At 39.1% G+C, this 24,676-nt stretch overlaps 1 protein-coding gene across 3 annotated transcripts; it reads left to right on the top strand.

The window, feature by feature from the left end:
- Positions 1–7,174: 7,174 nt before the first annotated feature.
- DEPDC1 (DEP domain containing 1) lies at positions 7,175–21,133 on the top strand. Of its 3 annotated transcripts, XM_042806906.1 has the most exons (12): positions 7,175–7,282; positions 7,888–8,153; positions 8,830–8,980; positions 10,171–10,289; positions 10,724–10,854; positions 11,181–11,228; positions 14,532–14,672; positions 15,159–16,037; positions 16,667–16,839; positions 17,809–17,985; positions 18,264–18,449; positions 20,466–21,133. In XM_042806906.1, the coding sequence occupies exons 1-12, from the start codon at positions 7,235–7,237 to the stop codon at positions 20,604–20,606; spliced, it is 2,460 nt and encodes an 819-aa protein (XP_042662840.1). In that variant the 5' UTR covers positions 7,175–7,234; the 3' UTR covers positions 20,607–21,133. The 3 variants fall into 3 exon arrangements, with proteins under 3 accessions (XP_042662840.1, XP_042662855.1, XP_042662847.1); XM_042806921.1 differs by lacking the exon at positions 15,159–16,037; XM_042806913.1 differs by lacking the exons at positions 17,809–17,985; positions 18,264–18,449; positions 20,466–21,133 and adding an exon at positions 17,686–17,802.
- The last annotated feature ends 3,543 nt before the right edge of the window (positions 21,134–24,676 follow it).

Genomic DNA, 24,676 nt, shown 5'->3' with positions numbered 1-24,676 from the left:
AAACATCATAGATTAAAATTTTTAGCATAGCAAGTACAGATATTAAGTTATCAGGCCAAACTTTCGTTTGCTTTTACACCAAAAAGGAAGCTAAAGTTTGCATCTTCCCACCTGGCCTCCTAAAACTCATCTCCAGAGGGCATGTCACACAATACAGGAGTCACAAGATTTACACAAAGCCTTTAGAGAAGCACATGACAATGGATTGTTACAGATTTGGTGCCATATAAACATAACTGTGCTAAAGTTATCGGTAAAATAGTATACAATTAAAACTATCATTTTAAAAGATCTGAGTTTAAATAATATTTTTTCATTGGTTCAGAAGGACATTTCCACAGAGCAAAACCAAATCATACCAACACACATAATGTTGGATCAATAGAAATTATAAAATGAGCTTAAAGATAAAATCCGTAGAAAGAGTCCTTGCTGCATTGAAAGAGCACTGACTGTTGCTTTATAGCATAACCCCTTAATCCTGGCTTGCCATATGAATGAGGCCAACTCTCACACACAAGGAGGCTGCCTCGCTAGGAGCCCCACGCTGTACTGATGGATGGGGTCGGCCCATCCCACGTGCAGGACTCCACATTTTTTCCTTCCTTTCTTCACTTTATAATGAGCTGCAATTCTCTACTCATCCTTACTCCATCCCAGGAAAAAAAAAAAAAAAAAAAATGATTAAAACCCCATATAGTTAGCTGTTTTCCCTCTATTTTCATCCATTTTCTTTTACTCTGAAAGTAAAAGAATGTCCAGCCTTCCTGGATGAAGTTGTTGGATAATTTGGGGCATTCATCACATATTTTCCAAGAGCTAATAGATTAGCACAAGCAAGAACAGCAAAAGGCACTCACATTTCCATAAAACATCCAAATAACAAGGGTTTTTAAAATTATTATAGCCAAAATGATTTGAGAAATGCTTTCCAGAGAGAATTTCCTGCTGTTTGGAGGGAAGAGTCCATCCAGAGAGATCTGTGCTTCAGTGGATGGTCTGGATCCCACAGCAAGGAAGTAGGTCCTACCAACATAGTGGAGTGAGCAAGCAGCTTTGGTGCTCATCCTGCACACCTCAGCTAGGAAAAAGCAAACTCGGCTGAATCCCTTCACTAAACTATACTTAAGATTCACTATTTAATTAATTCTTAAGCCAAATGACTGAGAGAGAAAATGCACAAGTTAATTAACATATCATGACTCAGTATATAAAAAACCCTTTGAGAAGATAATAAATAATATATGAAAGGCAAAGCAAAAGGGCTCTACTTTAGGACTGGTTCAAAAATACCTCAAGCCTCACGCTGTCTGTATTAATTGTGTTTGAAGCCAGGACATCTCATGTCTATACAAGCAAAGGCTTTATTTATAGCTAGAGCTTCGAATACATAGTTAGTATCAACACTTAATCTCAGGTATAGCAGCTGAGATAGACACTGCTATGTCATTTTTGTATGCAATATCTCCGAATCCTATTAAAAATAAAATAGGCTTTCATTAAAGTTGCAGCCTTCATCTAAGACGGTTGCAAGCAGTAGTTGTTAATTATAGATTAAACATTTCTGCAAGACTTTGAAACTGTGCTTGAAACTAACCCAAATAAACTGAGCTCCAAACTCAGTATTTCTGAATATTCAGAGATCACACAACTTCATACACATTTTAATTGTTTGCACATATTTAACATTACATTAATTTTCTCTTGCAAAAAGGCTCTTTGTGCACATCACCCTGTAGTAGTCTAACGCTCATCTTCTAACTACTCCTGTTACAGCTACTTATACCATTATGTACAATTCTCTCGCCCACTTAATAGATTATTTTGCTTTCATAACAACTAATAATAACAAATCAATGGCTGTTAATTGTTTGTTATTTCAGCATTAGCAGAGTTCCAAACATGCCTTCTTAGCAGATTTATTCAGCTTAAAACTAAGAGCTATTTACATTTTAAGAGATATTTACATTCTTGAAGTAATAATATAAACACAAATTAAACCCCTACAAGGTTAAGGGGTCACATATCCATAAGAACTGATATTATTAAAGACTTCAGCATTTTTCTTTATAACTTCTACAAAAGATCAGCACATTTTTATAAACTACTGCAGAAAAGCTACTTAGAACCTTGTGCTGAAGAAACAGAATAAAGACCAAGGAGGGAAGCGAGTAACATCTTCCTACCAGGTATTACGACGGCTTCTAATCTCAGGAATCACTACTAGGCAAACCCATCAGGCGAGCGAGCGTGGAGGTAGATGGTGGCTTTAGAGACTGGGCCACACTTCTAGTAACCAATATAACAGCAAAGGTGTCATTGTCTCCCCCCCATTTATTTAGCAGAGGAGGGGGGGTGAAGGGCAGAGCCCTGAGTGGCCCAGGGGGCTCCAATTAACTCATTAAGGAGGGAGGAGGCTAGGTAAACGCATTGGATGAGGTGAAAATTTAGTGAGAAGAGGTGCAAGGTATTCCTCCCTATCTGCAAGGTGCAAATAGAACAGGATGCAGATCCATCCTCATTCAGAGGAGGGAAAATAATCCAGTGCTCAAGTGGCTTGAGTTTAGGGGGTGATGGTATACAGAATTACTCAACATTAGCGAGAGAGAGGAAAGGGCTTGAGAGGGCAGAGCAGGGGATCTGAAATCACTATGCAAGGCTGAACAACAGCAGGATTTATCCTACTTGTTTTGTCTGTTTTTTCTACATTACTGTCTAAAATCTCCCCTCTAAGGGGATTATTGTACAAACTACTGACTGTACCTGGGGTAAATTTTAGCAGGAGTAGAAAAAGATATGGTTCCAAACTGAGATTTTTCTTTTCTCTCATATTCTCACATTTTCATGATAACCTTCACGGGCCTTTTCTTCCTACATCAACCCTTCTGAAAATTGTCTGCACTGTCACTATAAAAGTACAGTCATTACATCTCCAGAAAGCAGCAAATCTGGTATCTGAAAGCTGGTAAATTCCACAGAATTGCTTTTCTGTGGAAAAAAAAAAAAAAAAAAAAAAAGTAATGAAATGATGGTAATTGCTGCAGTTTGTCTTCAATGTGGATTTTTCCCTCAGGCACATCCTGCCTGGATTAGATTCTTTGTCTACAAAATGTTGCTCTTATAAACTCAGTACTGCACGTTAAAAAAAAAAAAAAAAAAAAAAAAAAGAAAAGCCAGCCCTCACTGTTTAATATTCCCAAAGAATGACACATAATGTTCTTGGGGGGAAAAAAAGACCTGCTTAAATGTTTCATCCGGAAATTGTAACAGCTGAGTTCTTATCTTGTTATCTCAATGACACCAGAGCTTTGCCTTAAGGACTAACATATCTTTCAACTGGTATACATTTTTATGCTTCTGGTTTCATTTCACTAAATATCAGGCAATTTGTTTCACCTACTGTAAGTATAGAAGCTATCCTCCTAAAATCAAAATTTAAAGAGACGTGCATGAAGAATAGCAGCAGCACATTAACAAAGCATGCTTCTGAAATCTTCACAGCACTTTACAAAGACTTCAGTTCTTCATCACTGCTCCCGATTGTCCCAGCAGCAGTATTGTCATGGCTGCTATTGCAACCACATATGCTTTACCTTATCAGAGATTGAAAACCACACTTAACTGTGGTAAAGAGAAAGCCATAAACATAGGGGTCAGAGAAAAGTCCCACGGGGCCAACTATAGTGTCTGTTTGGGAATGTGGGCCTGCTGTGCTGTTTTGGACACAGGCTACTGAATTTTCTTTCACTGGAAGCTCAGAGAGCGCAGTCCGAGCAGGGCTAGCACACCAAGTCCTGCTGAGGCTCCAGGTCTCTGGTCACTGCAACGCTTCCAGGGGGGAGAGCACCCCATTTACAGCATCACCCTCCCGAAAAAAAAGTGGAATATGTATTTGTAAATGTATATGTACTTGCCTTCCTCAATGACAAATACAGAAGGTTTATGTTCTCACTACCACTCTCCACAATCTATTCCCTTATGTTTAAAATCACTTTGAATTTAAGGGCAAGAATGTTAATCCAGCAGCACTAAACATCAGATCAATATTAAGTACTTCCAATTAGCTTTATTCCTACGTCTAAAACCAGCAAAACAATGACCTACAGCATATACAGTGCACGCCCCTTCTTCTGTTTTGTAACAGAGTGACAAACATTCCAGAGAGACAGCCATAACCTCGATGCTTTAAATGAACTCTATTATCTCTATTTATCTTTCCATCTACTGTTACTACTAGTAGACACCAGCATCAATCAATTATAAATGGGAAGCAGATAATAAAGCTTTGATTTTCTCATTACTTTCATTCATGTGTTTTGCAGAACTTCCTCTGTGAAGAGCTACACTGATGCCCTCCTACAGCTAAGCTAGGTTGGTATTTGTATAGGTATACACTAGGTATTTGGTATTCTCAAATGAGAATGAAGGAAAGAAACACAGTGAAAGATAAGGAAATCTCATTGTAAAGCCATAAAATTGGATCTAAGAATACTTCTAGTGACCTGAAGGTTATATCCAAGCATTTTAAAAGACTGCTTGCTTATATTTCCATTTGATTGGATTGACAGTCACAACTGTGTAGTGACAAAAAAAGACAGGACACCTGACTGTACAGTCATTTTTCTTTAACAAGGGAAACCTACAAACAATAGTAGACTTGAAATTCAATTGTACAAGCAGAAAATACTCTAGTTCTTGTCTCTTATGAAATTAATTAAAACACTCTAGGCTATAAGAGCATAACACTGTGGACTGTAAAGCTTCCCAGACTATTCCAATTATCACTTTTACTGTATTTGTCAGACATGTCCCTAAAAACTCTTTACTTGACCTAAGATATGAAGTTTAAAAAAATATATTAGATCATATATAGACAGTAGGTTGAATGCAAATACATCAAGCATTATATTTTTTTAAATGACCTGAGAGAGAGCATATGGGAAGTAATCCATAGTGAAACAGTTGTAGTCATCACTTTCTGCAGGTTTTACTCATGGAGATTTCCTTAAGATAATCACTAAATTGATTTATACTCTCCAAACAGGTTTAGAGCCTGGGTCATTGGAAAAATCAATACCACTTTCTGTCTTGGCAACCACTCATCAGGCAATTTTGTTAGAAAGGAAAACAGGAGGTGAGTTATTGAAATATATAAGTGATGAGGAGCATCTCTAAAGTTTTTTAATCTAGTGAGAGAATACACATCTTCCTCTAATCAGATGCAAAATGCAAGTGAAATAACACAGCTTCACTGAATTTTTAATTGTTTACTATACTGACCCATAAGTCAACAACTGCTGGCTTACTAGCAGGTGCTGCAGATCACAGATCTGATAGAAGTTACTAGGAGCCAGCTTTGTCTGGCTCTAGCAATTACTTTCTTAAGCACATAAATGCAGAATAGCCTTCCCCCCTTTAGGAGGGGAGAGAGTTGTTTCTTTAGTGTTGCTCTCTCTAGTTCTGGGTATGCTGGGAGACACCATTTAGGTGACTGTGCTTTGGTTTTCTATTTCTGTTATTTTTCATAGGTTGCAGCTTTGGGTCTTATTGCTTAAATCTACTTGTTATACCAGTGTGTTTTCTCATAGCAGTGGTGTTTTTATCCCTTCTTATAAAAGTGTCTCAGGTATTTATGTGTCTAATAGCTATAAAAGAAGTTTAAGTGATGAGCCTGAAATGTCTGAGCAATGGATGGCTGTATCAAGATGAGCTAAAACACTCATGGGGTGCTTATGGCTCTCAGATTACAAGTATACTTGACCTACGGGCCCTGAGATAACACTTCAATAAAAAAAATTTTAAAATCCAACTATGAAAACTATGCTATTGCAATGTCTGTTAGGTTGTTTGTTGGAATTTGGGTTTTGTGGGGGGAGTGGTGGTTTCTAAGTATACCAGTGCCTGTAGAAAATCTATAGGATGAGGTAGGGTAATTGAAAGAATGTGCTTCCTTCTGAAAGCAGGCAGCATATGTATTCAGGCAGTTGTGTATAAGCTATATGCTAGTCTTGCAGGATATAAGAAATGTGTGAGCCTCTTGAAGTGATGTCTGTGAAAACACTCTGAAAACCAAGTTAAATCAAGTAACATGAGTTGGCTTTCTTCCCTTGTCTTAACAAATAACCAAGGTGAGTTTGAGATTTACCTGGACTCATCGTTTCACACTGTCCCTCACGAGATCCTTGTCTCCAAATTGCAGGCATGGATTTGATGGATGGGTTACTCGGTGGATAAGGAATTGGCTGAACACACTGAGTGGTGCTCAGTGGCTCAGTGTCCAGGTGGAGAGCAGTGACAAGTGCTGCTCCTCAGGAGCCAAGGCTGGGCCTGGCGCTGTTTTTATCTTTGACGTTTTTGTCAGTGGAACAGCGGGGTTGATGCCCCCTCAGCAAGTTCCCCGCTGGCACCGAGCTGTGTGGTGGGGGACACGCAGGAGGGCAGGGGTGGCATCCAGAGGGACCTGGGCCGGCTGGAGGGGGGGGGCCATGGAAACCTCATGGAGTTCAACACGGCCAAGGTCAAGGTCCTGCCTGCGGGTCAGGCTGAGAGAGTTGGGGGGGTTCAGCCTGGAGAAGAGAAGGCTTCGGGGAGACCTTCGAGCGGCCTCCCAGGGCTTAAAGGGGGGACAGGGAAGGTGGGGAGGGACTCTGGGTCAGAGTTTTAAACTGAAAGAGGGTGGATTTATGTTGGATATAAGGCAGAAATTGTTCCTTGTGCAGGGGGGAGGCGATGGCCCAGGGTGCCCAGAGCAGCTGTGGCTGCCCCCTCCCTGGAAGGGTTCAAGGCCAGGTTGGACGGGGCTGGGAGCCCCCTGGGCTGGGGGAAGGGGGCCCTGCCCGGGGCAGGGTGGGGCACTGGGTGCTTTCCAAGGCAAACCGTTCTAAATCCATCACTTCAAATCTCTGTTCAGGACTGACCCGAGGCTGTTACGTTTGCCTGTACATGCCTTCGCCCTCACTCCAGCACTCCTCGCCCGCGGGGAAGGTCGGCATCTCCGCCCTCGGCTGAGGGGGCACAGCCGACGCCTCAGCAGCTCCCGCGGGGGCTGGGGGGGGGGGGGGGGGGGCTCTGAGGGGCCGCTCAGCCGGGGCGGGGAGAACACGGCGAGTTCCCGCCTTCGCCTGAGGGGCGGCGCGTGCCCGCCGCGCCCCGGCCAATCCGCTTCCGCGGGGCGGCTCGCGCCGCGAGTTCGAACGGCGGCGGCGGCGGCGGCCGTTGGGCTGCGCGCGGCGCCATGGCGAGCCGGCCGGCCGGCCCCGCGCCCTACCGCGCCACAGAGCTGGTGAGGGCCGGGGGTGCGCGGGGTGGGAGTGGGGCGGGGGGCAGCCCGGGGTAACGACCCCCCCCCCCCCTCCTCCTCCTCCCCCCCGCGTAAAGCATCCCGCGTGGCCGTTGGGGTGGCGCAACGCGTGGGAACCGGGGTGCTGCGGGGCGCCGTGGGGGGTTGTGTGTGTCCTCCCACGCGTGACGCTGTCACGCAGATGGGAAGGGAGGGAAAATACTTTGAAACTTTGGTGTTTCTGTGCTGGGGGAGCCGGGCTCGTCCCGTGTGCGAGGGCTGCTGCCGGTGGGAAGGCTGCGGTGGGGGTGCCTCAGGTGTAAATGCTGGCCGCGTGCAGCCTGGGTCAATAAAACTCACCACGTTTGTGAAACTAACCTTATTTTCGGTTACAGAAGAATGAGATAAAAACCTAAATAAAATACTTACCTAGTTTTTAAGCCGAACGTTAGTGTTTCTATATTAATACTACATAATTTCCTACAACAATATTTGTTATTATTAATGTTGTTATATGCTTATTAATATCATATTATTTTAATTGATACATACAGTGTTTCACCTCAGGCTTTAATCTTGCGTTCTCTCCTGTTTTGTTTCCCACGCAGTGGAATCAAATTACAAAATATTTCCGAGCAGGCATGCCATTAAGGAAACACCGGCAACATTTCAAAAAACATGGAAGCTGTTTTACTGCATCAGAAGCCGTAGACTGGCTCCATGAAGTGTTAAGGAATAACAGTAACTTTGGTCCTGAAGTTACTAGGCAGCAGACTGTTCAGTTATTAAGAAAGTTTCTCAAGAATCATGTAATTGAAGATGTGAAAGGGAGATGGGGATCTGAAAACTTAGAAGACAATGGTGCACTGTACAGGTACTGAAATAAAGGCCACTTAACAGAGCTGTTCAGGTTGAGAATTTTATTTAAAAATCTTAATGTTCAGATTCTCAAAAATACCTTGCTTTGGCTTGAGCGGTTGGGCCAAAAATTAACTATTAGCACCATTTTACTCCACTCACTGTTTTACTTTACTCTGACTTGCGGTATAGATGTGTATATCCTGTGTGCTGAGGGCTGTTTCCATGCCTTTGTCTAGCCAAGATTTTCACTGGCATGTGTGCTGCACTCAAGTGCTTTGGAGGGGAGCCAAGGGCAATTTATTGTAGCAGCTCCAGGCTGTGCTGCCAGTCCTGTGTTTACTTCTCTTGTACATTTTACAGAAAGTCTAAGTGGGAAACAGTCTGTCCTAAGTTCTTAAATCAAAGGTATTAATGGCCCTCACTTCTCAAATTCTGCTTTGTGATGTATAAATGCCTTATCTTCAACTTGACTTTGGAATCAAGAGAAGTAGCCCAAAGATTGTTTATAGTATGATAATCTTAAAGAGAGTTCTAAAGAGAAAATTTCAGCAATATTCTTCATGTTTCCCTGAATCTTTTCAGAATCTTACAGAATCACACTGCTAGGGTATGGTTTTGGTTAAGTTTTTAATCTTTTTGGTTACATTTTTAATCTATTCTAAATGTATTTAACATCTCTCCTATTACAGATTTCCTTCAACATCTCCGGTTAAACCTCTACCAAGCTCATGTCCACCAAAAGAGAACTTGGAAGACTTCTCTAGAGACAAAGAAAGGCTTTTTAAACTGCCACATTTATCCAGGAGAACTTTTAAAAAACATGAGTTCCTACAGTCTCTGGTAATAACTTAATGTTTCTTACATAATTTTAGTTGCCATGTAATTTTTTTATTCTTAAATTTAAAAACCCACCTAGAATCAATTATCTTTTAGTGACACTGTTCTGTTGTGTCATCTTTCCTTCTAGCTGAAGAAATTAATTGGTAGGTGGTTCTAGATAGCGAAATAGAACGTTTATATAGGTATAATAGAAAGATGCAGCTATAGTTTATAATAAAGTATCTTGGTGACATGTGCTGTTTCTCTTCTTGCATGTACAAAAAATAATTTTATTAAATAGTCCATAAATATTCAAACAAAACTGTAACATGGCATTTTTGAAATGCTGTCAGCAAGTGAAAGGGATTATGCATTTGACAGAAGAAATTAAGTATGCTCTTAAACCTATAAGAAGCTGTTTTCTAAACTTCATACTGGCAACAGGTTTGTTGGGAAGGGAAATGCAGGTGGGAGGGTGGGTAAAGTGTTGTAAATGCAGCTGTGTTACCTGACCTGAAAGAAAGGTCATTTGACAACCCATCCTTTGCAGCATAGAGCTAATTTTGCATCAGTGTGATCTGGGATTACAGAGAGTTTTAACTATATATGTGTAAGCTATTGAGCTTCTCATGTCATCAGTGTGCAAGGTTTTTTGTTTTCTTCTGGACTGATTTGTCTCCTGCAGTACAGAATTATCCCTGCGACAGTATTTTAAAGTATTATGAGGGCTGGAAGGTGGAGTTCTAGAAATAACCTGGCCAATATATTCTTGTTGAAACTTAATAGTTTTTTTTTATTTAAGACAAAAGGCAAACATTCTTTAACTGTTCTGCTTACTTTTTGAAAATGATTGAATGTGAGTGTTTGGCCTTCTGTTCTTTTGAGATTTGTGTGTGTGTGCATATTTTCTGAATTTAGATTGTGATCCTAAGGGAGAATACTTTGCCTACTAATGCGTTTGGATTTGATGCGTTTCTCCCTTACAATGCTGTTTTCTGAGTTGGTTTGGTCTTTTTTCACAGTGTCCTTTTTTGCTTTTTAGTTGGGTATGCTTACATTTCAGTGCTGAGACTGTTGAGGTTACTCCCTGGATCATCTTTTGGAATTCAATATTCTGCAGAATGCCCTATACTTTTGAAAACCATTTTTACTTATTTTTGAATTATCTTAAGGGGATTGTTTATCTTGTGGTATAACTGGCTCACTTTCAGGAAAATTTGGAAAAAACGAACCCAGATATAATAGAGGAAAACAAGGAAGACACACTGCATAAGAAGGAAATAAGCCAGGAATATGTGCAAGAAACTTGGAAAAATGTCATTCTAATACAGTAAGTAATACATGGTAAAAAGTGCATTCTTATATATGTGCTTTGGCTATGTAATGGACCAATCAAACTTTCAACTTGCAAATTCTTCTGAAATTTTAAAAATTATGTTTTTAAGTTGAATGGTTTTTTACTAACTATTGTTTACATATGCTTTCTAACATACGTGTTAACACTGGATTGTTGCGTTGAAGAAATTTGTTGAAATTTATTGTTGCTGGTGTGGAAGTATATTTTAAGTATCATTGATGTTCTTCCTTACTGATTTTTGGTGTTTATCCGGAGAAAAAGTGTGTCTTCAATTTGTCCTTCTGGAAGTGAGAATTTATGTAACGGCAGACTAGGTTATCAAGTAACTGGAATTTGAATAGATATGGAAGAACTTGTCATTCCTTGCTAGCAAACCTTTTCAACGTCTGCTCTCTTTCTCCCCACAGTTTGCAGACTATTTTAGGCCTCCCATCTTTGGAAGAAGTTTTGCAGCCAACACAGATAGTTCCTGAATATGTCATATACAACATGACTAACACAAGCAAACATGGTGTTGTTATTTTGCAGAACAAATCAGGTAAGATTTTTTTTTTTTTCCTGGTTTTGCTTAATGGTTCTGTATGGTCCAATTGCAACAAACAAAAAATCGTAACTAAAATAATGTGTTTCATGGTCTGCCTTTTACATTATTTTTTTTTCCCCCAAACTGGAGCACAGTTCAGTATATTTGTTTAGAAGGTTGTGTACGTATATTGCATTTACTTTTAAACATATATGTGTAGCAATATTTTAAATTAGTTTTAAACTTGGTCTTTGATATTTATTACATGTGAGCCGTCATCTGTATTAGCTATTAAGTCTTTGGGGTTATGTATAAATAAACTACTTGTTTGTTTATTTTAGATGATCTCCCTCACTGGGTGTTGTCAGCTATGAAATGCCTCGCATACTGTAAGTCACTGAATATCTTTTAAGTTCCAGAAGCCTATTTTGAGTTGAAAGTGAAATATACTTGTATGTTAAGGTCAATTATGATGTTTCATTTTGAAAATTCAAATCAACGAAGTGCCTTGATATATTGAGAAGTGATAAAAACAATGCATATCAAATTATTGCACAGAAATGTAACCTAAAAGAGTTAACACGTGCTAAAGATGTTAATTTTGGGGTAATCAAGGTACTGGTCCTGTAGCAGTCTAGCTAGTTATCCTGCTTTTAGGCTGCATTGTCTGACTCTGCACATGAATTTTTGGCAACATGAACGGATTAAATTAGAGGAAGAAGAGTGGCTTCAATGTTCCTTAATCCATTAAATGTACAGGAGAATTACTTAAAACTCCAAGCTTTCAGCAGAAGCATTCTGTCCAAGGCCATTAAAAAGTTAAGGACTGGGTTTTTTTAAGAAAATAATTCCTATTTACAGAGTCAGGCAGGGAGAAAATTTGAGTGGTTGGACAAAACCTGTGTGTGGTTTCTTCTAATGCAGTTTTTTAGGAGTAAAGGGACTTTCCTCTTTCAGCTACTGGCTCTGAGATGGACTCAAAAAATAGTTCCTACATTTTGTATTAAAGTGAGGAGGCCAGTTCATAGAAAACTGGTTAGTTTTTTTAGTTATCTTAGCATAAATCAAACAAAATTTTTCAAAGGGTTTGAGGTAAAAGCATGGTCATATAGTCAGCTTTATAGTTTACTAAATTCATCATGAGAACAGAAGGAAGAGTTTCAGTCGTTTATTCCTGGATCCGGGACTCGGGCTATAGCTTCTCTGGTACCTCCTTATCTGCTTCCCTGCCTTTTTCTAAAAGACAATTTGAAGAAAAAGTTAAGCTTAAAACCCTTTTATAGTTACAGTTCAGCTGTGGAGAATGAAGGCCTTCAGTGTCTTACCAATTACTGTGTAGTAGATGAGATGGATTTTTAAAGTCAAACCTTTTTAGCTGTTAAACATGTTTTGTGACAGAACTGAACTTTCATTGTCTGCAGAGTAAGAGTCAGTCTGCACTCATCCCTTGTTTTGGTGTCAATGTATGAAATACCAAGCAGCAAAACTGGTGGTGGTCACAGCTTACAACAAACTCGGTGCTTCTTGTTGGTTTTCTTTGTGTATTTGCTTAATGTAAAAGCGAGACAGGCATGATGTTAAATTTTCAGAAAAGAAGAATTGGTTACGTGAGGCATCAGTGTTATGTATACTTGAGAAGCTGCCTTGGAACTATTGGGAAAGCATTTACTGTGGAGTAAAACAATTAACACAGATTTTCACACAATGAGGGGGGAAAAAAAAGTACTTTTACAGGGAGCCTAATGAAGTTCAGTTTCTAATAGCTCAGTCTGATGTGGATTCTCTTGCTAATAAAGGAATTTAGCATGTGCTGTAGCAGACCTGTGTGGTACTAATAGTCTTTCTTCTTTACAGTGCCACTGATTTTTATGAAACTGGCTTTGAGACTTCCTTTGTCAGATCTGTTTGAAATTGTGTTACAAACACATGCAGCTTGTGATTATGTAAGCTTTGCATCTCTATGAAGCAGGCTTTGAAAAGACTCTGGAGAAGCAGAGGACAATTAGACTGATTTTTTTTTTTTTTTTCTTTTTCATTTTTGTTTTCAAAACTGCCTCTTTAAATGGATAACAGGGCATGCTAGAGTTAGATGAGTGCCTCTCAAATGAAATCAGAGGTGATGAGCTCTTTTTATATGTGTGCTTGCCCTGCTGTTTAACTCTTGCCCCTTTTTCTGGCAGTCTCCTACATTACCTCTCCTCAGAGCTATAGTAGCTAAAACAATGGTTGGATGGTGTGTGGATATACATCTGCGTATATCTCTAGCTGCTCAGTGGAATTGTGGTAGGGGTCCGTGCAGGGTTAGCGTGGCTTCAGAAGTTCAGTTTGCAGCATATGCTCTTGTGAAAATGACCCTTTTTTTTTGGTTCAACAAGACTTTCTTCAGCTGCATTCCCCAAAACATAGAGCCTCTTACCTGATAGAGAACTATTAGAAAAAGCAGGACAGGGAAGTGCTTGGTGAGTGGATTTAAATGAAAGTGGAAAATACAGCTGAGCACTGATCTTTGAGTGTTTCAATACCTTAATTCCCATATCAGTACTGTATTTAGAACTAATAGATCTTTGTATTCATGGGACAAAAACTGCAAGCAAGCTTTCTAGCTTTTTGGGTTCTCAGTTTCTGATCTGAGTAAATTAGTTCAAGTGGAGATTTTTATCTCTGCATCTGCTAGCTACACTGTAAACAAATGATTAAGGCAGTAGTTACTTTGCACAGTGAAAACTAAAAATACTTAACACTGGCAGGGAGAATACTGTTCTACTGTATTTTGTGTGTGGTAATGTGATTATAAAGTTTAATCATATCAAAAGTTACATTTTCCCTGGTTCTGTTTGTAATTAAAACTGCCATCTCCTAATTCATTAGAATTGCTTTTGTAAGGTAGCTTATTTGTAGGAGTTCTGTAGGGTATGATAACATTAGGGTTAAAAGATCTATGCAATGTCAAAAGTTATTTGTACCAGGACCCCTTTCGTTCATTCTTGTCTGTAGCAACATGGTCAAGGTTTATTAGCCAGCTCTCTCAGATTATTGGATTGTTTATCTGTCCACTTCTGAAGAAAAGATCCACCATGGGAGTAGTGGTGAACAAAACTTTCTCTTGGTGAACCATTTGATTAGAGGAGTTGAAAAGAGGTCGTCTCCACAAAGGGAAAAGACGCTGACCAGCTCGCTTTGGCTTTTGCATAAAGCAACATGTATACACGGGCTGTCTTCTCGGCACGTTCTGCAAAGTAGGTCATAGCATGAGCTTCTTGATCTGGAAGCGAGAGCTCCCTGTGGGACAGCTGGGCTTGCTGGAGTTTAGAAGTGAAGGAAAATGCTAGAAGTTTGTGATTGTCATGCTGAGGAACCTATAAAGGGCATAAATGAGTTTTCATTTACTTTCTTGGTTTGAAAATGAGCACAACTCCTCAGTGGCTATATAGAATATTTTATACTGATTTTGCTTACAAATGCGACGGTGCTAAACTATATAAAATATATTTTTTTATATATATATAACTATATATATATATATATATAACTATATATATATAACTATATATTGCTGACATGATTCTTTTCTTGTGAAACAGTCATTCCTACAAGAACAAATTTATGTTGGGTTTGTTTGTTTTGTTATGTTTTTTAAATGGAATTGTGAGAGTAAATACTTCTGTGAATTTTCTTTCTTCACCTCTTTTTAGGGCCTAGAAATAATGACATGAGCCAACCAACTTACAGTGGGTTTGAACGAGATGTATTCAGAACGGTTGCCGATTACTTTCTCAATCTCCCTGAACCATTACTTACTTTTGAATACTATGAACTTTTTGTTAATATTTTAGGTATGTATGAATTTAGAAATAAACGGTGCAAGCTATAAGTTTATATCAACTAGGGAACAAATCTGTAATTCAGAGCAGACCTTGACCCCCTAATCTGTATGGCAGCTTGAATCTGAGGAGGATCATCAATTCTATCAATCTGTATTACAATATTAATTGAAATGCAGTTCTGTCTCATAATATGCTGTATAAATTGCTGTCTGAGATAACATTCTAAATATGCAATAACCATAATTCAAAATTGTGTGCTCGTTCCTGTCCCTCACTATAGCAGTTTGTTTAACTTTCTTTACTCTTGCATGTTGGTTGCAATTATCTTGTTAAGTTGCTTTTGGACTGAGCTAAATTTTTCTTTGGTTTTACTAACAGTCAGCTGTAAATTAGTCTTGTATTTCTTGTCTTCACTGTTTGGTTAGCAACTTTCTTTCTGAACTTGTTCATTTTCCATACCACTTGCATCTTAACTTATATTTAATTTTCTGATAGTTATGTGTGGCTACGTCACAATTCCAGATATATGCAGTGGAAAGCATTGTGTCCAAGATGAGAAATGTGACCCACAACCTTCAAAAATTCTTCACTTGAACTCTTTCAAATCAACTGAGTGTCTTCTTCTAAGCTTACTTCACAAGGAGCCTGGCAAAAAAAAGAAAGAATATGAAGCTTCCAGGAAGTCATCTTCAGAAGAGCTAACTATTCACAGCCAATGTGCAAAGAAATTGCAGCAATATAAACCGACACGTAAACAAGGTAGTGCTGATAATCTAATAGGAGGAAGCTGCCAAAATCTTTCATGTATCAGGAATGAACAAGATCCACCTCGAGCATTTAGGATGAGGTGCTACTCTTTGGAAAGAATTGGAGATACTACTTCAAGTGTATGTAATAAAGGAGAACCTGATTCCCTCAGGCAAAGTGATGTGAACACTATCCAGGGTACAAGAAATGGAAAACAATCGCTACCGTATGAGCATAAAGCTAATTCGGTGTCGGAGCTTGGTTTTGATAACACATGTCAAAACCAAACCGATGGTATCAAGAGAGCATCTGCCTCAACTGTTCAGGATAAAGAGCTATTTCATGAAAATCACAGACTGAAGCAAATACACAGGTCTCTGAGTTTACTTGGCAAGATGAACTCCAAAAGTTACGCTAGCATCAATATACCAGTTGCTGAAATCACAGTAAAGCCAAGGTCTCAACTTTGTGGGCAAGGAAAACCAAATACCTCTGGTGTGGCTACTTCGGGGGACGTTGGGACTGAGGTTTCTGATAACACCATCAAAAAGAGACTCTACAAAAGTACCACAGAACTCTCTGAATGCTCTTTCACTCACTCTTCTTATATGTTGACTGGCACGCAAAGTAAGGTGGCTTTCTAAAGCATGTTGTATTGGCTTATTGTGTTGACTAACCTCTGCTTCCTTAATCTTTGGCACTGTTGCTAGGTTTTTTGATATGTGTATAACGTGATCTGTGGGTTTAAAAAAACAAACACAAAAAAACCCCAACTCTGGTTGCTGAATTGCACTGTTTAAAGGTAGCCCTTTGTACCTCTGCTAACAAATAGCGTGTAGTAGCTTTGCAGTCTTAAACTTGATGTGTCAGTAATTCACCTTTCTGCTCAGGTAAGTGATAAGTAATTCTAGACACCAAGAGTGAGGCAGGGATTTTGCATAGGCCTGCCTGTTAGAGGGGATGTCTTTTTCTGGTCTTTGAAGCACATTTTCTGGAAATTCTGTTGGGAATATCATCCGTGTCACTTCTTAATTGTATTATGGTCTCAATTGTACTAGCAGTTTATCATAATGAAGCAAGTTAAAGATGACCACATGAAAAAAAGGCCACGTAATATTATCTACTATATTACAGCTGATTTCTATGAAACAGATTATCAGCATTGGAAAAAAAATGAAATTTCTTGTACTGAGATAAAAATATCCTGAAAGTTGGTTCAAATCTTATTGACAGCTGTCTTTACAATTAACTTGTAGATCTCCTTCAGCCTCATTTAGAAAGAATTGCTGTCGAAGCACTACAGATATGTTGTTTGTTGCTTCCACCACCAAATCGTAGAAAGATTCAGCTCCTAATGCGCATGATCTCTCGGATCAGTGAAAATGTTGATATGCCACGACTGCATGACGCAATGGGCACACGTTCTTTGGTAAGAAAATCATAAGGGCAAAATATCTATTGTTTTAAGAACATGGCTGAAGTAATACTGAGAATACTAGCAGCATAACGTACTTGGGTTCTTGTCTCATTGCAGTAGTGATTAATGGGCAGATTTTTCATCTCCAAAATATTTACAAAAATCTGACTTGAAGCAAGGACCTTCTTGTCTCCATCCCAGTATATTGCAAGTATTGGTGGTGTTTTTCTTTACTTTGGGAGGAGAAGGGAAGTGATTTCTTAAAAGAATGCAAATGACTGTTTAGTCTGATTTCTCACCCAACTGCCATTTAACTTAGGTGTTGGCAAAGTATAGAAAACCTGTCTTGGGCTAAACTTTTGTGTATGTGAAGTTATGACAACAGTAGTTTCGGAGTAGTAAATTGGCTGTCTACTGAGTTTAAAGACTGGCTCCAAGGTCTGACTTTAAGCTGTCATTGGAATGACTAAAGATTTTTGTCAAACAACATTGGGTGAAACAACAAAGTACCTGCACGTGCTGACTTAAAATAAGCTTATGAAAAGCTGGAAATATAGAAGCTGTAAAAAGTTGGGGTTTTAAAGCTATTAAATAACTGAGTCTGGGTGTGCATCTTTATTAGGTTGGCTCTGCAGCTTTTTTTTATCATCTCGCTTGTCTCAAGATGGCTAATTGAAGATGTACACTTTTCTACAGGGGAAGACTTTCTTATTGTTACCTCTTTAAAATATGTGTTTCTTAATTGAAAGTACTGTTCATTATTTTTTTTTTTAACAAGTACCAGTCTAATGTTATAAGAAATTACTTTATTTCAGATGAGGAAAAAATTATAATCAGTTTTCCTCTTCTCTTGACCAGTGGTGCAGGCAAGAGAAATTGCAATGAAAGTTGGTAATGGAGAATTCATTGTGCTACTCTGTAGACTGGAGAGAAGGCAAATCCCTCAACTTCACGTACTAATGATCTGCTAAACACTTCTAGATGATACAGACTTTTTCTCGATGCGTGCTATGCTGTGCAGAAGAAGTAGATCTCGATGAGCTACTTTCTACACGATTAGTTTCATTTCTAATGGACCATCAACAAGAAATATTTAAAGTACCAACCTACCTGCAGGTTGCAGTGCGAGACCACATAGAACACGTGAAGACAGCTCAGGTTGGTGGCATGACTGAAGTTTCGTTCATTTGCAAATTGCTGGGTATTTGTTACTTCTGAAGGTGAGATAGGAAAACTGCAAATTAAACCCACTCTACTTTGAATGCAAACTTTTATTACACTGTTGGTGCAATCATAGATATTAGCAATGTTCTAGTGTTTTGCAACTTACAATGTCACCAAGTGAGTATGCTTGGTTGGTTGTTAGGTACCTTTTTACTGAAACAGTACATAATCATTTGAGTATTCGCAGACCCCTTCTTCAACTCTTGTTTCAGTGCAAATATCCAAAGGAAGAAATCTGTGCCATATTGCCAACGTATTCATACTGCAGGCAGATAACTCCTGAGGAGTTTGAAGAACAAAAGGTTTCTACCTCTCAGGCTGCAGTGGCAGAGCTCTTAGAGAACATTATCAAAGATAAAAACTTGTCTGTGAAAGACAAAAAGAAAAAGCTAAAACAGGTAAGAAACTTGGTGGATATTTCATCTACTCCTGAAAAATGCCTTTGTGAGGGCAGGATCCTGGTCACTAGACCCTGCTACAAGAGCAGACCGTACAGGGAGAAATGCTTGTTTTATAGAAGAGAGCTGTTTAATGTGTTTTGATCGCATGCTCTGAGTGGGATTTTAAAGACGGTGTCTATCTAATACAGCATTTGATACCATCTAGCAGCAGTGGTGTTCAAACAATGATTTAAAACCAGTATAAAATTATTCTAAGATAACTGCTACCTGTTACCTCATGTGTGATAGAATTATCACATGGTTTCTTGTGGTGCTGTAGAAATTTACCATTAAAATGCACTAGATGGGCTTAAAATCAATAGGCAATAAATGTAGTGATTTTCTTGCTTTGAGAGGTCAAGCTCTATCTGTTCGCAGTTCTGAAACGTTATTTTCTGTGGACTTAGTTTTGTGTTTTGTAACATGTATATTGCTCAGGATTATCTGGCACTTCTGTGGCCTACTAACATATTGCCTAATACTAAAGCTAAAATAACAGCAATTCTGGCCAGATTTAGTACTGGAGGGTTTTTTCTTGTTCGGAAAACCTTTGGCAAGTATTTCTGACCAATTGAAAAGTATTGTACTTGTCCTAGAATCTCCTAAGCGAGTCTTGTGACTCAAATTTGAAAAAGCAGCTTTTCAGAGCAAGCACATTTCTTTCTCTTCGGTGCCCCTCCCCCAGCTTCTGCAACACCGACTTTCACATGTGTTGGGAAAACTTTCTGGTCCTGTAAAAGTGAAGGTTGGACTTTTTATTCAAGTTCATTAAAACTTCCTGCATGTAACAAGAGTAGCTAATTACAGTGGATTAAAACTTGGAGTAAGCAAGCAGTAAAAAGTGATACAGAGCATCACTTTAAGCAGGTGAAGTGGGGATGAAGAAAATAAACTAAAATCCTCTAACGGTAAAACTTTTGAAGTACGTACTTAAATCTTTGAGGAGTTTCCACCAAAGTCCAGAAGCAGCTTGTACTGTAAGAGCTGCACGTTAGCAAAGTATTTTTAAAATTCGCAGATCTCTGTCGTTACACCCTTGCCATTTGTGCTGGGATAGCTAGCGGTGTGATAAATCACAACTTTCTGGAGCAATTATTCAGTTTTGATACTTTGAATTGGTGAAAGCCAAATATATGGCACTTGCTAGAGGGTTAGTTCCAAGTTGTATCAACACTGAAAGTTACAAATGGTGTCATTTTCCATAGGTGGAATCAGTCAGCAGATTTGGCTGATGCATGGATGTGTTTACCATCATTCATTCCTTTCTGAGGCCTTATGTAGGAAATGAGCAAAATGTTAAAAATCTGTCTCTAAAGCCGTATATTTTTGTTTGGTTGTATATCTGCAGGAATTGAAAAATAACTCCTATGGTTAAGTAGTAAGCTTTCCTGAGAGAATTACCTTAAAAATCCATTGAATCTTAACTTCCACTTCGGTAAAACACATTTATCGTGGTGATTCTTGAAAGACAGGTTTCCAGGCATAAAGAGAATAGTCCCCAGTGCTGGCAGGACAGTGTGGCTTCACAGGGGTGGCTCCTGCCTTGCTTGGGGGTGGAATGCTGGTTGTGCTGCTCAGCCAATGCTCAGCCTTGCTCCTACTCAGCCGAGGAACAACGGGCGTGGTGAGAGTGGAGATCCAGGCAGGCAGAGCAGTACAGCGTCCGCTCATCGCGCTCTTTCAGTCACAGCTAAAAGTCCTTGGGAATAAAACGCCATCAGAAGCTTTTTCTCATTTCGACAGAAGATGAAGTGCCTGGCAGAATTTCTGTTTGACTCATTGTTTATTGGTTGTGAACCCGTAAGCACAAAGGGCTACAGCTCTGGTCAAGTGTCGCGGCAGAGTTGCTTTACATGCTAGTTGTGCTCCTCCTGCTGCTATGCATCCTTACAAGGTGATTCGTGCTCCATCCCTGCACAGCTGGGATTTTTAGTGGAGTCCGATTAATTCATTGTTCACTGTTGTGTTTTCTAGTTTCAGAAGGAATACCCTTTAATCTACCGGAACAGATTTCCAACTACAGAAAATGAAGCAATGCTATTTGAGAACAAACCTGCCATCAAACAACCGATGCTTAGCCTAAGAAAACCAAGATTTCTTAGCTTAAGATATTAATTTCACCCCACTCAAACTGCTTATTTATTTTGATGGATGGATGGATGAATGATTTACCAAAGGGCACTTACTACAGAAATTTGATGGCGGCTGCGTGTGTACAAGGAAGAAATGTTTACATGGACACTATGTTGTAAAGTGTCAAAATAACTTTTGTGCAGATAACTTTTGAATGACTGCTAGAGAGAATTAAATATTTATCTGTTTACAATTATTATGATATATTGTGCTATATATGAGGCTATTAGCAACCAAAAATTTATATGAGGTTTTCATATGGGAAACTAATAATATGCATATCGTAACTTTTAAAATATCTGTTCAAGAATTTGTGCCATTTATTATAGTTTGTGTAGGTTTTTAAATGTCTGTATGTTGTGAATAAGTGCCTTCTTTGTATTCTCAAAATATTTGTCTTTAAACAAAATTATGTTCTTTGAGTTTGGAACTAATTCAGAAGTTGGTTCTGTTGTTTCCAAGGGAGGCAGAAAGTCACCATAAATAAATGATTATCTGACTCCATAAAAGACTTTTGTTCATCTCATCTGTAAAATTCACATAAGCTTTTGTATATTTATTTATATTAAAAGTCTTGGGTATATTTCTAACATTTTCCTGGAAAATTTATTTTGAATCTATTGGTGTACTTCTCAAAATAGTAGAAGTGATGGATGATATGTGACATGACAATGAATAGAATTAGAATACACTAAATTTCCCTATTTTGTTTCCAGAGTTTGGAGTTTGCTTATTAATTCTGATGGGACCAAGTCTCCCCTCCAAGAGTATAAATCTGCATATTCCTGTGAGACAGCAATCAAAGTAAGTGTTTTCATAAAGGAGATCCCGCCTTAATATTTAGACAGATATGGTCCAGGCAAAAAACTAAAAAGTAACAAGCGGTGAATTATGTTAGTGTTCAATACTGGGCCTGGAGAGAAATGGGTGCTTTTCTCCTCTATATTTGCATCCATCAAGAAACAAGCCTGAAATACTTCTGTTTGTTTTCCCAAAGAGAAAGTGATTGTGTGTAGGTGTAAAGCCTGGGGACTCAAGGGAATTTTAAAGATTTAATGGAACACAAATCCCCTTTTTCTTAACAGGGTAAGAATAGCGTAGTATAGCAAAAAGATGGATGAACCTTTAAGGGCTGGTCGAAGCCTTGTTTATGTTAGAAGTATTGTCCTCTTGGAAAGATGTGATTTGGAGCTATAGTCAGCCAAGGTGCCAGGCATGAGCTCTGCCCTGAGACCTAGGGATGTTGCTTGTAATCTGGAAATGGGACTACTACGTACCAGAATGATTTCAAGGTATGCCTGTGATAAGGTTTTTATAGAACACATCCTGAGAGTAGGAGCACTAATGGATTTGCCTCTCTCTGAACACAACTCTCATCCCCTTGTCATCTCAGTCCAAGGAGGAGAATGTGACAAGGGGGTTACAAACTGCTGGTAAGGGTGTGGGCAGCTGAGAAGTGGGGAGATAAGTAATGCAACTGAGCTGACTAATTTGATATAGGGCAGCTAAAGGTCCTTGGAGGAAATGAAGCCACCATGTAGACTATAATTTCTTTAAATTCTCTTGTTAGTACCCAGTATTTTTTGTATTTGTCAATACTGTGCCAAAGTAAGGAACAATGTATATCTCTTGCGTAGGTGCTGGTTGCACTGGACTTTGTTAGCCATATATATATAATTATATATATATAATTATATATATATACACGCACACACAATTCGGGGTCTTGAACACTTGCTGTTGGCATGCTGCTGTGCTTGAGCTTCTCAGATAGGTTTGGTCACTTGTCAGGCCCGCAGTCCAAGCTGTGACCTGTCCCTCGCACGAACAAAGCTGATTCTCAGCTAGACTTCTGCTGCATAATGCTTTTGTGCTGCTCTTCAGCACAAAATAACCTATAAGCTCTTCTTATAGGTTTCTTTAAGCTCATATCATCACAATCAATAATGTGCCGTACACTGAAACCATTCTGCATTTGGAACGCTGTCGGAATTGATTTTTGTTGTGAGGATTTTGTGTCCATGTTACGCTTCAGTTGTAATGTTGCTTCTAGATAAGTCTTAAACTGTCTGCTTACTTTGGCTGTATTTGCAGAAAAATTGGAGGACTGCACTGCCAGCATTGGTCTGGAGAAGGAGGTACATTTGAAGTCCAGCTCTGTTCTCTGTTTGGGGTTTTTTGTTAAGTAGTCTGGTGCTTTATGGAATCAGCTATTTTAGAGATGAATACTTTCTCTTTGAGCTGTTTGGTTATCTTACCCAGTTCTGGGCTCTGCAGCGTAGGCATATCCCTCAGCTTTGTCAGGTTGTGCTCATTCCTAGGACAAGAAACTGAACTGTCATTGTGCCTGCATGTGCAGACTCTTACAGTAATTGTCATAAAACCAGTCATCAACATTAAAGTTAAAGCAAATCTCAACTACTTGTCTTCTAACCTGGATTTGGTTTGGTTGGTTTTTTTTTGGCATCTCATGGGGAGGCTCCCTAATAGTCTGGTACAAGTTCATATGCCATGACAGGAACTTTGGTGTTACAAATGAGGGTCTTGGTGGAGAATTGTAGCTTTTATATTTGACATCTTGGTACATAACTGCTGTGGTCTGCAGCCATGAAATTGTGCTTCAGTTCTCTCAGGTTCTCTCCCTGGAAAAATGAGGCAAAACCCCTTTTCCATTCTGCATCTGATACTTAACTGTATGTGTATATATAGATATACACACACAATTATATATATATATATATATATACACACACACACACACACACCCCCCCCAAATTAGCCTTATGTTAGCTTTACAGGGGTGGGGGGCTAGGGCAGAAGTTTACTTTAATATCTGGCACAATACATATCTTGCAGGATATCATTTTGCTCTTTTCCTTATGAGGAGGAAGGCTTCGTAAACAAGAAACCAATATTAGCCCGGTTTTAGCCTGTATATTTAATGCTTTAATGTCCTGTAGATAACTTTATGCCTGCATAGTAGGTGACAGATGTTCATCTTCTGTAACGCCTGTAGTCAACTACTAAAACATCCAGTACTTGCCTAAACTTGCTTCTAATTATTCTCAACCTGTTAAGCGTTGCATAAATGCTTTATTTATTTATGTGTTCCAGTTAAGCAACTTATTAGGCGAGAAGCTCACACTTCTTAGGATTTGGCGTTCAAAGGACTGCCCTCATTATTCAGAGTTCTTGCTCCATGTTATTTAATGTTCCCTTCTAAGGTTTTGGCAGAACTTATTAAAAATGTGAATAAATAGACAAACTGACTAGCTATGGGACAATTAAAACATTCCAGGAGAGTGCGAGGTACAAATTTAAATTTCATCTAAACTTTTCTTGCAGCTACCATTTTTTCCTGACAGAAATTTTTTACTAGAAGCCTTCTATGTTTGGTTTTTTTTTTTTTGTTTAAGTATCACATTGCAAAAACTGCAACTCTGTATGAGGAGCAGTTCGTCCGAAGTGACTTTGCGCTTGCCTGCAACCTAGCACTTGTGTACAACGTGGAGTAGCAGAACTGCCTGCAGTACAGTTTTGTTCTGAAAACTGGCACTGTAAGGAGGATTAAAGGTTGCCTTACACTGACTCGAGAGGAGAAAACGCTGTCAGGGTCCAGCACTGAACCACACGTGCCGCTCTTATGCAAGACTCAAGTTCATAATAAACTTCCTTAGACATTTTTTAAAACCTTTGAGCTGGTTGGAGTATTTTAGTTCACTTGAAATGGACTACATTTATTTGAAAACACGTTTGGCAGAGATGTGATTTCCAACTCTGGTTAGCTCTCATAAATAGTCTTGAGCAAATGAGAAGCTGGTCACTCAGTGTGTGGCTGATTCAGGTGCGGTCACAGTAGGCTATTTGGGTGTTGAATATGGACTTACTGTTTTGCATACACAGATCCAAAACTCTCTTCTCTTCTGCTTAAGTGTTTTAGAGCTATTATTTGTGATTGCCATCTGCAATACCACCTGCTCTGCCAGCAATCGGAGGTAAATAAATATTTTGCCTCCCTTTCCTGCACAAAGGCAGGATGAGATACTGCTGCT

This window comes from Tyto alba, unplaced genomic scaffold, assembly GCF_018691265.1.
Source record: "Tyto alba isolate M040663 unplaced genomic scaffold, T.alba_DEE_v4.0 Super-Scaffold_1000006, whole genome shotgun sequence".
Taxonomy (NCBI): Eukaryota; Metazoa; Chordata; class Aves; order Strigiformes; family Tytonidae; genus Tyto; species Tyto alba.
The sequence above is the reverse complement of the archived record's forward strand: the minus strand, read 5'-3'. Positions and strand labels throughout refer to the sequence as shown.

Coding starts and splice junctions, on each gene's coding strand:
- DEPDC1 (XM_042806906.1), top strand. CDS start 7,235: ATGGCGAGCCGGCCGGCCGGCCCCGCGCCCTACCGCGCCACAGAGCTG. Junction 11,229..14,531: donor TATGAAATGCCTCGCATACT/GTAAGTCACTGA, acceptor ACCTCTTTTTAG/GGCCTAGAAATAATGACATG. Junction 18,450..20,465: donor AAAAGAAAAAGCTAAAACAG/GTAAGAAACTTG, acceptor TGTGTTTTCTAG/TTTCAGAAGGAATACCCTTT.